We start from the raw sequence: 13888 nt of genomic DNA on the forward strand, positions 1-13888 counted from the left end.
CTGTCCCTTATACAATGCACTTCTATGACAAGTCATTGTGCTCGGATGCTGGCTCCGGATGCGGCCTCTATCCACGCCTCCTAGGCTTCCTAGTCGAGACTATGTCCGTCCTTATGAAGTTCCAGATTTTTGCGCCCGCTTACCAGCACTCTGAAAGCTTGAAGTCTAGCTTCAAGTCGATGGGTGTGTACTAATCCCCACCATTCTGGGAGCTGACATGATGCCAAGTTGAAGGTCCCACAGCGGGCCGGACTCGCTGGCACCCCGATTGGTAGATTGAGGTTGAAATGACGATTGCCCATAACGTCACTTACACACAATATCGAAAGCCTGGATCTGACGTCTTACTATTCGAGAAGATTTGAGACATTGAGGCGCAGTTCTTACCAATATTTCAGAGCCAGTAATTCCAGTGTGTATTTCTCTTCTCGAACCCCGTTCCGTTTCCGGAATGTAGCAGCGAACCCGGAAGCAAGACAGCTAATCACCGATTTTCAAGAAAAAGGGGCGGTTCATTTTTGACATGCAGCGTCGCTTTGAGGTCACTCCAGACGCTGACTGGCTGCAACAGGACGATTTGCTTGGACCAGATATCTTACCGTAACCGCCGTGCCAATTGCTATGTAATTTGGATATGATGCATACTTGGATATAAACAATCTATGCAGAGGCAGCATTGGTCTATCATTGCCATGTATGCCACTGTAGATATCATAATGCAAGAAACCTCTTTCATCTTTACGTTGATCCTGACAGAAGATATAGTCACCCCCACATGTTTGTGGGATGGTGGTCCTAGCTCCCTGGGGTGTGGGGCCGCTTTTCAAGGTTGGACCTTTAATTATTCTGGATTTTCGACCATGATCCATCCAAGCTCTTTGCCAGCCGGTTTCTTAAGGACGCGGTCGTCGAGCTGCCCAAATTGCCATCATACAAGACGCAGCACTGCGAGGAGCCCCAGGCAAGCCCGAGCGCGCATTGCGTGTCGTTTGAGTTTGGCTTTCGACTCCCCTTCTCTATATTTTCCCCACGAGGCGTCCCATAGCCACCCAGCCCTTCGAACTGCCCCAACTGGCCTATCTGGCATGAGCATTTCCCACATGTCCTCCTCACATTCCCTCTCACCCGTCCAGTTCCAGCACGTACGGGATTCCTTCACGACGCAGACCTGTCCGGACAGCCCTCGACCCATACGATAGGAACTTGGAAGAAGTAGGAGTCATCAGTCCACATTTGACGCGCGCTCTTGCACAGTCCGATGGTCCAAGAGCTCTGCCCCCGCCACTCGGAATCTGCACAACTAGTGTTCCCAGTTGTTAAGCATGTTGGCGCACATTACCGTAGCCTTTCCAGAGATATTACCTTGCTGGCTCCGTGAGGCGGAGAGACAACAATCATAGACGAGGGTCGCCATGGATCCAATGGACGAAGACCCGGACGGTGGCCACCCCGGGCCCTCGCTGCCACCGCCCACGCCCGGTGGGATCAACCCTGCGCCAGCCCATAGTTCGTCGTCGGCTGCTACTCCATCGTCCGTCTCGGCGGTTGGTCCTGCTTCTCAGCACTCCGGCGTGTCCAAGAGGAGGAGAGGTCTTGGGGTTGTGACACCGAATGCTTGCACCGAATGTCGCAAGAAGCGTGCAAAGGTTTGTGCTTCCAACTAACAATCGTCGTCCTATAGGTCCTGGCCCCTAAACTGACTGTTGATGTCACCACCTAGTGCGACGGACAGAGACCATGCGGTCGATGTAAAACTCAGAAGGACGTGGAGTGTATATATGAGATCCCGGTCCGACAGTCCAAGGAGAACCTTCGAAACGAAATAGAACAGCTCCGGAAGGCGCAGCGCTGCAACGACAAGGTCTTCACGGCTCTCACCCGAAGCGACCACTGGGAAGATGTTCTCAAGCGGCTGCGAAATGGCCAAAGTGTGGAAGACGTGTCCGAATGGCTGCATAGTCTTCACTCCCAGCAAGGGGCTGGCGCGCTTCCTCCCATCAGTCGCATCATGGGCTCTGCGGGCGTTGGCTACGGCAGCGTGCCTCCGCGCGGACTGACTGGGTTTCCCGCTGGACCGTCGACCGGTTATATGCCGTTATCTTCCGCGTACCATGCTGCTAGCCCGGTGTCCAGCCATGCCCCGTATAGCACTCAGCCTGAAGACCACCAGAGTCCTTGGGGCGGTCATTTTTCAACCCAAAGCCACACTACCCGCAGTGATTCGGCCCCAGAGATAATGAACTGGAGCTCTTCGGATACAATTCGACCGCCTCACCACTCCCGAGTAGGGTCGTGGATTGAAAGCCAGGGCACTGCTCCTCCTAATCCTGCTCGATTTCGGGGACTGGATAGCGTCTTGGTTCCCGACTTTGAAGGGATACGGGTCCCGACGGCAACATGGACCAACATAACATCAGACCCAGCCCTTGTTCAGCATCTTCTGGCGCTGTACTTTTGCTGGGAATATCCCACCTTTGCGTCACTGAGCAAGGAGCATTTTCTGCGGGATTTCACCGACGGCCGGCCAAGATTCTGTTCCTCCATTCTTGTGAACGCGCTGCTTGCACTTGGGTGCAGATTCTCGAGCAAACCAAACACTCGGTCCAACCCAGATGATCCCTACACATCTGGAGATCACTTCTTCAAAGAGTGTCAGCGCCTTTTTCATCTGGAAACTGACCACCACAGTTTAACGACCATCCAGGCCCTTGGAATAATGTCCATCAGAGAGGCCAGCTGCGGGAGGGACTCGGAAAGTTGGTATTACGCTGGCCAGAGCATTCGTCTGGCTATTGAGATGGGGCTTCATCGTGTGGAAGACGACGGCAAAGATGACGACCTGGCTGCTGTCCAAGCAGCCACATTCTGGGGGGCGTTTGCCCTGGACCAGTAAGAAATCATTTCCACTTGTTGTTTTGCTTTTCACCCCTGTAGGAAAACTAACGTCACATTCAGCGCATGGTCTTTGGCGACTGGAACTCTGCCTCAATGCTCCTGCTTTCCACGGCTCCCGCCAAAACCCGCGATTATAGACGACATTGAGGCCTCTCTGTGGATTCCCTATACAGATGATGGTAAGGGGATCACCATACCCGGACCACCAACAACCGATGGAAGGCTAAACTCAACATCAGGCACACCGCTCGAGAGGTCGTGTGAGCAGCCCTCGAATGTACGGTCGGTCTACAAATGTTTCTGCGAGCTCAGTGAGCTTGTTCATCAATCCCTGTACATTATGCATTCCCCTGGGCGGCCACTCACCAGCAAAGACCTGCTTGCTATTTACACGCAGTATTTGGACTGGTACGATCGAATACCGGAGGTTCTCCGCCTGGGCCACAACTTCACCCCGGCGGTCTTGTTTGCCCAGTACGTTTTCTTGTTGGTCTTTTGCGTCAACTTTTGGATTCTTGCTCATATGGTTCTGTTTGGCAGCATGTACTACCATTTTGCCATTCTACTTCTGTTCCGGCCATTGATCAGGCTTCGTATCATTGGCTCGGGGGTCTCTCCCCGGGATGTGTGCTCCCAAGCATCAGACGCCATTTCTGGCCTTCTGCGCTCATACTCGCAGCTGTACACGCTGAGACGAACACCGTCATTTGTTCCCTACTTTGTACTTACCTCGTCAATCATGCACCTTGCCATTGGAGCGGCACGGTCAGAGGAGAGAAACAGGGCCCCTAAGGCCGGTGGCGATCCTACCCAGTCTCTCGAGAGAGCGGCACAAATAGATCCCCGTGTTGCTGATGCGCTCAGCCGCGGTATTGCTGACCTGACAGAGATGGCACCATGTCATCATTTTGCAGAACAAGCTCTCAACATTCTCCGGTTTCTTGCCAAGAAGTGGGACATCAATGTGGACATACAAGTTGCTAAAGGGGAAGCGAATGTGAGCGCGGAACCAGAGATGATCGATTCAGCAACTCGCCCATCAACAAGCAGCCTCAACTTTTTTGCCCCCAACTTCGCCAAGTCTGACTTCAACTGCACGTGGGGCGAAGGCGACGGAACGGCACCCGGAACAGGGAAGGGACAAGAGGGCAAACCGGCGGGCGCCGAGAGTATATCCAGTAGCATGGAGAATCCTCTGTTCTGGCCCTTTCCAATGCAAGGCCGTCCGATGTTGGCCAGCGGGAAGGAATTGGAGGAGGCAGGCTTCGAGCTGCTGTAACAGCACACCTGTGACTTTGCTGATAAGTCATAGGTCACAAGGCCTCTTGAGCTTGAGATCAGTATGTCCGAACAACGGAAATGGGATGGTCCAGACGTGACTTGTGGAACTTGTGTGGGATTTTGAAGCATCGGTTGTCATTGCTGTGCGGCGTTCAAGGCAAAATGTCCGGATGGCACAGCGTTGGGCTTACGACAAGATACCCCGATACACTAATAACAAAATATGAGAAACAAGACATCGCCTGTCCCTCTCCCGTCTTTGCTGTGGATCCGTCCATACCCATTCCTAGGAGTCCTAAGAGCCGCAAATAATGGTTCCATTCTCTACCGTTCCCCGCTTCCTTCCGGGTGGAAGGTTTGGGCTGGCCGGCAGGCTCGGTGATGTTATCCAGTCGTCTTTCGCTCCCAAGAAACACCACCCGCTGCTGGGGCACGGCTCACAGCTGATACGGAGAGAAGAGGCGGATGCAGCTTGTCCGAGTCAGCACACAACAGGAAGCTGCTGGCTCGGAGGTGGCTTAAGTCTAGAGGTAAGGCAATGCACAGGCCGGTCCAAGTTGATCGAGTTTCATTCTTTTCTTCTTCCACGATATCGGGCCCAGGCTTGGTGGCACCGGAGGGGCCCGCGACGTTGTCGTTATTACACCCACATTAGCAGCCCCTTAGCCCCCCTGCCTACACGTGGTGTCTGGGGTCTGATGAAAATCTCTTTGAGCCTTGAGGGGGGACAGCAGGTTCTCGATGCTGGGCGTGATGATGGGATGGATGTGTGGAGAGATATGAGACTCTCGGGACAACCCTTCGCAACCCCCTTCTAATAAGTGTCGTCGTCGAGGGGAAGCGAGGCCCGAGGGGCAAACAATGGACGAGGGGAGCCAACATCCCCACACGCGTGGTGATTGGATGACAGGCTGCAGGCTTGGTGTTTCGAAACGCCAGAACCAGCAGCTTCCATGGTGCGGTGTTGCCTCCGGGGGTCGTTTCAGGTGGTCAGCCCCTCCAAACGCTTCCCCAATCAGAAAGGCTTGTCTTTGCTGAAGAAGCTTGGGCGAGCACCTGCCCTACGATCTCCCGCACCCTGTCCTGTCTGTCTCTTTTTTCGCTGCCAGGTGTGCGGCCCAATGCCTGCTCGAGGTGTCCTTTTTGCTGCTTGACTGGCGTGGTTGCCATTGCTTGTTCTCACAGTGTTATTTTTTCCCCCTTCCTGCTTCAATTTTGTTGCTCCCCCGATGCGTCGGTGCCTCCGCCCAGACCAATTCCACCCCCCTGGTCCCTGTCTTGTTGGTTAGAGTTGCACCATCCGATTTCCCTATTCCTATCAACACAAGACAAGAGCTCGAAGCTCATCCCCTCCTCGTATTATATCCTCCAGTCTCCCGCCAGGCACGCGCGCCTTGTCGGCTTGATCACCTTTTTTTCCCTCCTTTTCGCGAAATCTTGCAATTGGCAGCTGCCATGACGGCCTGGTAGACCGGCCGCTTCTCTTCTTCCCACGTTTACCTTTACGCGTCTTCAATTCGAATTGTTTTCCTTGCCTTCTGAGCTCAGTTATTTCCTTACGTTTCAATTCCTGCCTTAGCTACAGCTTTTTCATCTGATTATCTTTCTTGATGGATCCGTTCGGGGAACCGGCCGCCGACACCTTGGCCGCGGCTCGTCTTCACGTCCAAGCCCTGACCGACTGTGGATTACCCCGCGAGGCTCTTTTGCGGGCTCTTCTGGAAAACTATGGCGATGGTATGTTGTCGCGCCAAGTTGGCGGTTGATTGCGAGTGTTAACGTGAGAATAGGGTCATCAACTGGGACTGGAGCCACCACCGTGGCGCCTGTGGGGATGGAGATGGGCGGCTACTCTCAACAATCGCAACAGCAGCTCCACCAACAGCAACAACAGCAACAACAGCAACAGCCACACCCACAATTACAGCAGCAACAGGCGCTTCCTTCACCACAGTTGCCGTCGCAGGTGAACCAGCCAATCATTCCGGGCAAAATGATGCAGCACAACTTTGGTTACCATCATGGCACACGGCTGTCGATATCGACTACCTCGAGCTCGCAGTCATCAGCTTCTGGGAGGGCCAGCATACTATCGACGGCAACCACCATGAGCTCCGTCTCGTCTCAAGCCGCAGGAGGACAGGAGATTGCGCCGCTTCCCACGCCGCCTGCGCCGCCCGTAAAGAGCAACAACCGGGGCACTTCCAAACCGCAAGGCGCATACTGGTGCACCTTTTGTGACGTTGCTTTCCAGCGCAAGTTTGACTGGAAAAGACACGAGGATGAGTTCCACGAGAGATATAAGCGCTATCCGTGTCCCAACTGCAATCGGATCTTCTGGGGAGCCAATACGTTCAATCAGCACCACAAGAACGCCCACGGCTGCACGACATGCCCGCACGCGGATCGGGTGGTGCGCTACACACAGCGCAAAACAGCATGGTAAGTTCCGTCCTTCATTTTGCTTTCTTATTTCTGCGCCTTCAATGTTTCTGAAGGTGGGGTAAGCAGCAGGATTTCTGTCCCGATCCTTGCTCAGCTGCCCGCCCCCAAATAAGGCTGCCAACATGGCGGCCAGAGTTGAACACTCGATCTGGTCAGTGAAGCGGACCAGAACGGACCACTGACGTGCTGTTTTCAGGGCCTGCGGATTTTGCGGAGGTTTTCTTGCCAGCCGCGATCGGTATTTCGACCATGTCGCCCGCCATTATGAGGATGGATGCAACAAGGGACACTGGAACCACTCACTCGTAATCTACGGCCTACTTCACCAACCTTCGATCAGCAATGCATGGAAGGAGCTCAATGCTGCACTCTACGGTCATTTACCACGCGATCAGCAGCCAATGCTGGAATGGGATGCCAAGGTGACTGGCAATGCGCCCGGCTTCCTGGAGGGTGAAAGCCCCGGCAAACTCCAGGATTTACTCGAATTCTTTAACGAAAGTAACGACGACCCGAGATTTCTTGCACGACTCGCCCACGACCAGGCGAAGATTCGATTCCGGCATGAGGTACTGCAGCCTGGCGGCATGTCTCCCACCGACATGGCGTCACGGCCTATTTCGGAGCCCCCGAAGCTGAAGTCCTCTGCTTCAACTCAGACACTTTTGTCAAACAAGCACATGTCCTCGCCGCAGCCCTCGGGGGGGTCTGACGGGCCACCACCTGCATACGACAGTAGTTCTGTACAGCATGTCTTGAAGAAGCAGCGAAGCATGGCTCCTTCACTGGATGCATCGTATTCGAAGCCTCATATGTTTAGCACACCAACACCGCAACAACAGCCGCTGCCACAACCACCACAATTACCTTCTCAAAAGCTGATTAACAACCCGTTTCTTACTGCAGCGCCGGAACCTCAACCTCGCAACCTGCTGGGGATTCAACTGGAAACTACGGCGTCTGGAGGATTTTACGACTTGACGCTTACACATGTGCACCCGCACATTCAGGGGCACAGCATGAGTGATATTGCACAGCAACAACAACAACAACAACAACAACAACAACAACAACAACAGCAACAACAGCAACAACAGCAACAACAGCAACAACAGCAACAACAGCAACAACAGCAACAGCAATTATTACAGCAGCGGCAGCAGCAACTATCGCCGCAAGAACACCAGCCACAGTTCCTGCCGCAGATTAACGCGATCAATTTATACGACGACTGGAGTAGCATGGTGGGGACGATGGTAGACGACGGGTCGGGGACGACATGGTGGCAGACGACACAGCATCCAGGTACACATCAAGGACCACCGCAGTGATTTTTCCAAGTCGCTCTTCATATCACAGCACTGTTTTTTTTTCCCCGCTACATCACAAAAACCTTTTTCTTTGTTTGGAAACCCCCGGATTTGGACACGGTGCTTGAAAACAAGCAAGGCGTTATTCTGGGCAGCTGTTTTTCTTCATTCCTCGAATACCCTTCTGAACATTTCTCTTCTTATACCCCCAATTTTGCGGGCCTGTCATTACTACATCATTTTTTTTTCGCACACTTTTGGAACCATTTACCTGTCGATTAGGTTGTTCTCTTTTTTTCTGGTGTTTTTTGTTTTGGATTTTGGACCATTTGGGTTTATATACGACATGGGTTGGACAGGAAGGAAGGCAAGGCATTGGAGGGAAATGGGCGGAGGTCAAGCAAGCAAGCAAGGTGAATTTTGCGATGGAGGCATAAGCGGTTGGGAAAAGGGTGTGCGGAGGTGGTGAAAGTTTCTGGATTTGTTCCATTTGGAGATTAGGCGTTCCATTATTGAGTACGGGAGATGTAAAAGTCTGACCGGGATGGCGAGAGGAGAGGGTTGTGGGGTTGAGAGAGAGGACTGGAAAGGGGGGGCAGGGGATGTTTTTTTGTATTATATATTTGCTCCGGTTCCCAAAGCATGGTGTGTGCCCCCCCTTGGGAACCTGGAAAGCAAGGTAACGGAGAGGTTTCGGACTTGGGGAGAATAAAATTCTCGAATCTGTCACCTTTGTCTTTTTTCCATGCTGCAATACTGGATGGATCCCGGGGCCACAAGGAGTATGATGGGACGGATAGATTGTGTATACCATGTCCCAATCTCGGAACCGTTCCAACACTCCGGTACCGATATTCATCAACTGGGCGGACTTTGCTAATTTGGGGAGGAATCCACAGTTTGACCGTTGCCCAGAAGCATGTGATCGACAGATCTGCCTTGTCTGCCGGGGCGCGGTGGGTTTTGGCGGTGGTTCTGGAGAAGAAGGTAAAGGCCGGGGGTGGAGGGGGGTGTTTTGGCGGCTCCGCAGAGCTCCGCAAACCCCGTTGTAATAAAACGGTGTTAGGAAGTGGAAGTGGGAAGGGTAGGCTGAATCAAGCGCGGGTCTGGGATATGGGGGGGTGGGGTAAGGCAAAGTCTGGTGGTGTTGGGTAGGGAAGTTGGGGGGACTAGGTTGGTTGTTGGTGATTCGGTTTTAGAGAAAAGTAAATTGTAGAGCTGGATAAGTTGGATAGTGCCTGAAATGTGCTGGTCTTAGAGGTGACATGTGGCTTTTAAGCTACCAGGTTGGATATTCGGTGTGTAAGGGTTGTTTCTGAAGATGTGGTCATGTAGTTGAATATCTTGCGTGATGCTACTAGCAAAATGTCACATTGCTGATGATATTTCTAACTGGTAAACTGGATTTTCATCTCAACTTTTGTTTTGGTTCATTGATAAGCTGTTAGGAAGGGAGTATAGCTGGTATGGTTGCTCCTTCCCTACACTCGCACAATAACGTCACTGCACACACTCACCAATCTGCGTCACACATTTCTTTTCAAAAATACCCCGCGTCGAACAGAGTTATTAGAAATCAGCCCGCGTTATTACAACTATTCCCATCAACAACTTAGTAACTCGGAGTTTTCAACCCCCCGAGTTATCAATCATGGACTCGCCTCTAACCCCCAACCCGACCTGCAAAAGATCTTCACAGCTCCCGGTACCTCACACATACCATCCGGCCTCATCGTCAAGAAGCATGACAAAGCATACCAAGACACGGTCCATACCTTCACCCCGATCCCCGGGGTGGTCCAGACCCAAGTCATACCGGTTTTCTCCCAATCTAACCACGCCACACAATATACATCACGCATGGCGTTGCTAGAACAACAACAAAACGGCCCAAGGAAAAACGTACATGTAAGCGACCCGTTTTTAAAAAGCGGGAAAACAAAAGGGGAACTGTCGCGATTCGCCCAACCAAACTTTACACCATGCGTTTTATTCGCTTGGCGCAGGTAAGGTAGGTTTGGGATTGCCTGCCGGGTTGGTACAAGCCGATAGGCATAGAGCTATGTGTGTGTGTGCTTACTGTGCAGTGGGTTGATATTAGCCAACCGATTGTCCCGACTCGGGGAGGAATTATTGGGTGGGCGTCGTGGTGGTGGATGGGAGGCTATTTGTGGATGGCAGGGGTTGTTGAATTTTGATGGTTTCGGAGAGGTGTATATAAGTAGTGATAGTCTCGGACTTTTTGGGAGCATGAAAAAAGGTGTAAGGGGGCTCTTCAAGGCTCATTTGAACAAGATGGCGAAGTTGCTGCTGTGTTCTGTTCAGCTGCTTGTGGCGAGGATTGTGGGGGTTGGAGCTCAGGCGCCGGGTGGTAGTACGTATGATTATGTGAGTGTTTCACCGTGTTGCTTGGAAGACCTCTGACTGATTTATGACAGGTTATTGTGGGAGGTGGTACGGCGGGCCTTGCTCTTGCTACTAGGTTGAGTCTTGGTTTGCCCAATGCCAAAATAGTTGTTGTCGAGGCTGGGCCTTCTGGCCTGCATGAGGATGGCATCAACGTTCCTGGTTTGAAAGGGAGCACGATCGGAGGAAAGTATGACTGGTACTTTCCGACTGTACCCCAGAAAGCCTTGAACAATCGGGTTGTTTTCAACCCCCGTGGTAAAGTACTTGGTGGCTCGTCCGCCCTGAACTTGCTCACTTGGGACCGTCCGGCGGCGAGGGAGATTGAGAAGTGGAAGGAGTTGGGCAATCCGGGATGGGGCTGGAAGGAGATGGAGGCGGCTATGGAGAAGGCCGAGACGTTTGTGGGTGGACCGCCTGGCTCAGGGACCAAGGGTCCGATATATGCGCTGTACAATCGACAGCAGGCGCCTTTCCTGAATGCTGTTGCCCCCGCAGTTTCGAGTCTCCATGGTATCCCACTGAACTCGGACTCGATCCAGGGGAATCCCATCGGCATCGGGTACCAGCCTACCAATGTGAACCCGACGTCCTACAACCGGTCCTACAGCGCGAATGAGTATCTTCCCAAGGCAAAATCAAACCTGGTGGTCTTGACCGAAACTCGCGTCGCCAAGGTCAACTTGAAGAAAAGCGGCAAGCTTCAGCGGGCAACTGGTGTTACCCTTACTGACGGGACCGTCATCACAGCCCGCAAGGAGGTTATCTTGTCTGCGGGATCTATACAGTCGCCAAACCTTCTCGAGTTGTCAGGTATTGGCGGGAGTGACATTCTCAAAGCCGCCAAAATCAAACAGCTCATCGACCTCCCTGGAGTTGGGGAGAACTATCAAGAGCACCTCCTGGTGTCGATCAGCTATCAAGTTCGAGACGACTTCATTACCGGTGACCGAGTCAACTATAACTCAACTTACAGAGAAGAACAATGGAACCGCCGCCTCAACAACCTGTCCTCTTGGTTCGACGACGCTCGCTTTTCAATACTGTTCGCCAACTGGAAGCAGATCATTGGTGGTGACAACGCCCAGGTCGCCCTGGCCCGCTCTGTTCTCGCTGGGTCGAAAGATGTTGGCCACAAGTGGAAGCTAGAGCAGCTTTCCGACCCCAAGATCCCCCAAATCGAGATGATCTTTACCTCTCGGTATTTTGGCAATAAGGGATACCCCCCTGTTGGATCCCCCTTGAATGGAAAAGGCTTTATGGCCATCATCGTCGGCCTCATGCACCCCCTCGCAACAGGGAGCGTGCATATCGACCCTGCCAACGCCACCCTTGGGAGCCCAATTATTGATCCAAAGTTTCTCAACAACGAATATGACATCCAGGGATTGATTCACGCGTTGAAGTTTGCGAGGAAGATCTTCCAGACGGAGCCGCTCAAGTCGGTGGTGGTGAGCGAATATGAACCCGGGCTGGATGTGGTCAAGACGGATGCTGAGTGGAGGGCGTATTTGTTGCGGAATATGGGGATCATTTTCCATCCCATGTGCACTGCGGCGATGCTGCCGAAGAAGGACGGCGGGGTGGTGGATCCGAAGCTGGTGGTGTATGGAACGGAGAACCTGAGGGTTGTGGATGCGAGTGTGATTCCGGTCCAGATATCGGCGCATCCGCAGACGGTGGTGTATGGGATTGCGGAGAAGGCGGCGGAGATTATCATCAAGGAGGGGAAGGGGAGGTAACAAGGAAGGGAGACGGGCAGGACGTGGGAAACATATGAAAACGGGTACATAAGGGAAGATTCGAGGGGTTCGGGGCATATTCAACAAAGATGCCTTTGACAGTAACACTGTGCAAGTCCCCGTAGCTTCTCTGACGTCTACTGCTCGTGTGATAGCCATGTGATGCTTGCTGAATGATAATGTGGGATATCAAAACTGAATAGGAGGCAAAGACAGGAAAGGTACGAGCAAGATCCAAGCCCTAACATGAATGAGGTGTCTACTCTTGAAAAAAGCAATGCTCAGTTGAAACGCTCACTGATGCACTGTGAATGCCACCGTCTTTCCATCCCATCTATCCTTCAGTTGCACTGCTTTGGGGTGACACAATGCAGGCAATTTCCTCTAATTCTCCCGTGTGATCTTCTCTACAAAGCTACGGGAGAGGTCGTGCGACACGCCCAAGTCTTCCATCAACTGAGCAAAATCCCGCCCCAAGCGCTCTCCCCGCGTCTCCTGCCCAACCACCGTCACCCGCTGGCTCTCTCGTGACTTCTGCAGTAATCGACCCAGCGTGACCTCGAAGCGACCATCCGACTTGCACGCCGAAACCTCGACAATGGTAGCGCCAATTGTGAGCCATCCCAACACCATATCGATGCTGGTGGATCCTTCCATGAAACGAAATTCTATTGTTCTCGGATTGGTTCTTGCCCGTTCGTCCTCAAGGCCAAAAGCGCTGAAGTTGAAGCCCAATCGTCGGTGCATTCGAGTGTCGCCAGAAAGCAGCTTTCCGAGCTCTTCGTGGGAGGTTTTACTCCAAATCTCCCGAAAGGCAGCCAGTTCCTTTGCCGAGACAGTCTTTTGCCCGCATATTGCTCGGACGATCTGCCTATCGGAGATGTCATGTGCCTGTCGGGCGACGGCCTGGCGGGTGAGAAGGCCTTCCAACCCGTCGAGACTCCTGGCCAGCCGACTGTGCTTCACGAGCTCGAATCCCCACGAGTAAACGTTGTCATAATTGGGAGACTTGGGGTCCCTGGTGCTGCGGAGGGTGGGTTCAGATACCCAAAGGATGGTTGCGAGTCTCTTCAGTGTCGACAGAGAGTAGGGTTGGTCATCGATGCGTCCGAGATGGCAGTGCGTATCACAACTTCCGTTGATAACCAGCCGGTGTTTCGACATCAACGCCTTTAGAACCCTTTGAACACGGTGGCGGGTTTGGCGGTCGTTAGCCAGCATTTTGGGTGAGCAAATCTCGGCCGACGCCCAAGTATATCCTTTCAGCAACTTTTCCTTCTCCAAAGGCTCCGGGGACCCGGCTTTCTTCACGATCCATGCCGACGCCCAGAACTCGCTTTCCTTCTGGCCTCCTTCCTCAATCTCGGCTTTGGTGATGGCGTTCTCTCCCGTCTCTTTGATTGTTTGGGCCAAGAGGGCCAAAACCTGCTGTTGACTTGCGGGCTTGTCGCCAGGATACAACGCCGTCTGGAGAGGTCGCGGATCGTTTGGCTCGGGATCAGAACACCCCGGAATCAGGAGCGGGTAGAGATACTTGAGCTCAACCGCCAGAGTGACGTCTTCCAGTCTGTCCTCAGACTCATCGTTCTCCACCTCGATGTCCAACTTGGGGCTGTCGTGGTAATGGTGACCGGTGTGATGGTTGAAAACGTAAGGGATTCTCTCCGAGTTTGGGGTTCCTTTCACGGCTCGACAGAAGCACCTCAAGAAGGCCCAGATACCGCGCGTCTTAAGTTCTTGCTCCACAACCACAGTGGGCGTGGGCAGATCCACAGGCCAACTACCCATGGCACCGAACTGCCGTCTCAT

The 13888-nt window shown here is 53.0% G+C and overlaps 5 protein-coding genes across 5 annotated transcripts; 4 read left to right on the forward strand and 1 right to left on the reverse strand.

The window, feature by feature from the left end:
* Positions 1-855: 855 nt before the first annotated feature.
* QC763_115900 (uncharacterized protein) lies at positions 856-4174 on the forward strand (the record flags this gene model as incomplete). The annotated part of the gene is made up of 4 exons (XM_062908164.1): positions 856-1646; positions 1721-2889; positions 2956-3369; positions 3436-4174. Exons 1-4 carry the CDS (start codon positions 1413-1415, stop codon positions 4172-4174), a joined length of 2556 nt encoding a protein of 851 aa, XP_062771210.1. The 5' UTR covers positions 856-1412.
* A 313-nt stretch (positions 4175-4487) lies between these two features.
* Positions 4488-4875, forward strand: QC763_0018670 (uncharacterized protein; the record flags this gene model as incomplete). Its single annotated transcript, XM_062905361.1, has 2 exons — positions 4488-4706; positions 4843-4875. The coding sequence occupies 2 exons, from the start codon at positions 4488-4490 to the stop codon at positions 4873-4875; spliced, it is 252 nt and encodes an 83-aa protein (XP_062771211.1).
* Positions 4876-5786: 911 nt separating this feature from the next.
* Positions 5787-8702, forward strand: QC763_115910 (uncharacterized protein; the record flags this gene model as incomplete). Its single annotated transcript, XM_062908165.1, has 4 exons — positions 5787-5913; positions 6246-6618; positions 6818-7613; positions 7755-8702. The coding sequence occupies 4 exons, from the start codon at positions 5787-5789 to the stop codon at positions 7950-7952; spliced, it is 1494 nt and encodes a 497-aa protein (XP_062771212.1). The 3' UTR covers positions 7953-8702.
* Positions 8703-10226: 1524 nt separating this feature from the next.
* On the forward strand, positions 10227-12109 carry QC763_115920 (uncharacterized protein; the record flags this gene model as incomplete). The annotated part of the gene is made up of 2 exons (XM_062908166.1): positions 10227-10319; positions 10370-12109. 2 exons carry the CDS (start codon positions 10227-10229, stop codon positions 12077-12079), a joined length of 1803 nt encoding a protein of 600 aa, XP_062771213.1. The 3' UTR covers positions 12080-12109.
* A 354-nt stretch (positions 12110-12463) lies between these two features.
* On the reverse strand, positions 12464-13888 carry QC763_115930 (uncharacterized protein; the record flags this gene model as incomplete). Its single annotated transcript, XM_062908167.1, has 1 exon — positions 12464-13888. The coding sequence occupies one exon, from the start codon at positions 13886-13888 to the stop codon at positions 12464-12466; it is 1425 nt and encodes a 474-aa protein (XP_062771214.1).

The sequence above is a fragment of the Podospora pseudopauciseta genome, chromosome 1 (assembly GCF_035222475.1).
Source record: "Podospora pseudopauciseta strain CBS 411.78 chromosome 1, whole genome shotgun sequence".
NCBI classification, from domain to species: domain Eukaryota; kingdom Fungi; phylum Ascomycota; class Sordariomycetes; order Sordariales; family Podosporaceae; genus Podospora; species Podospora pseudopauciseta.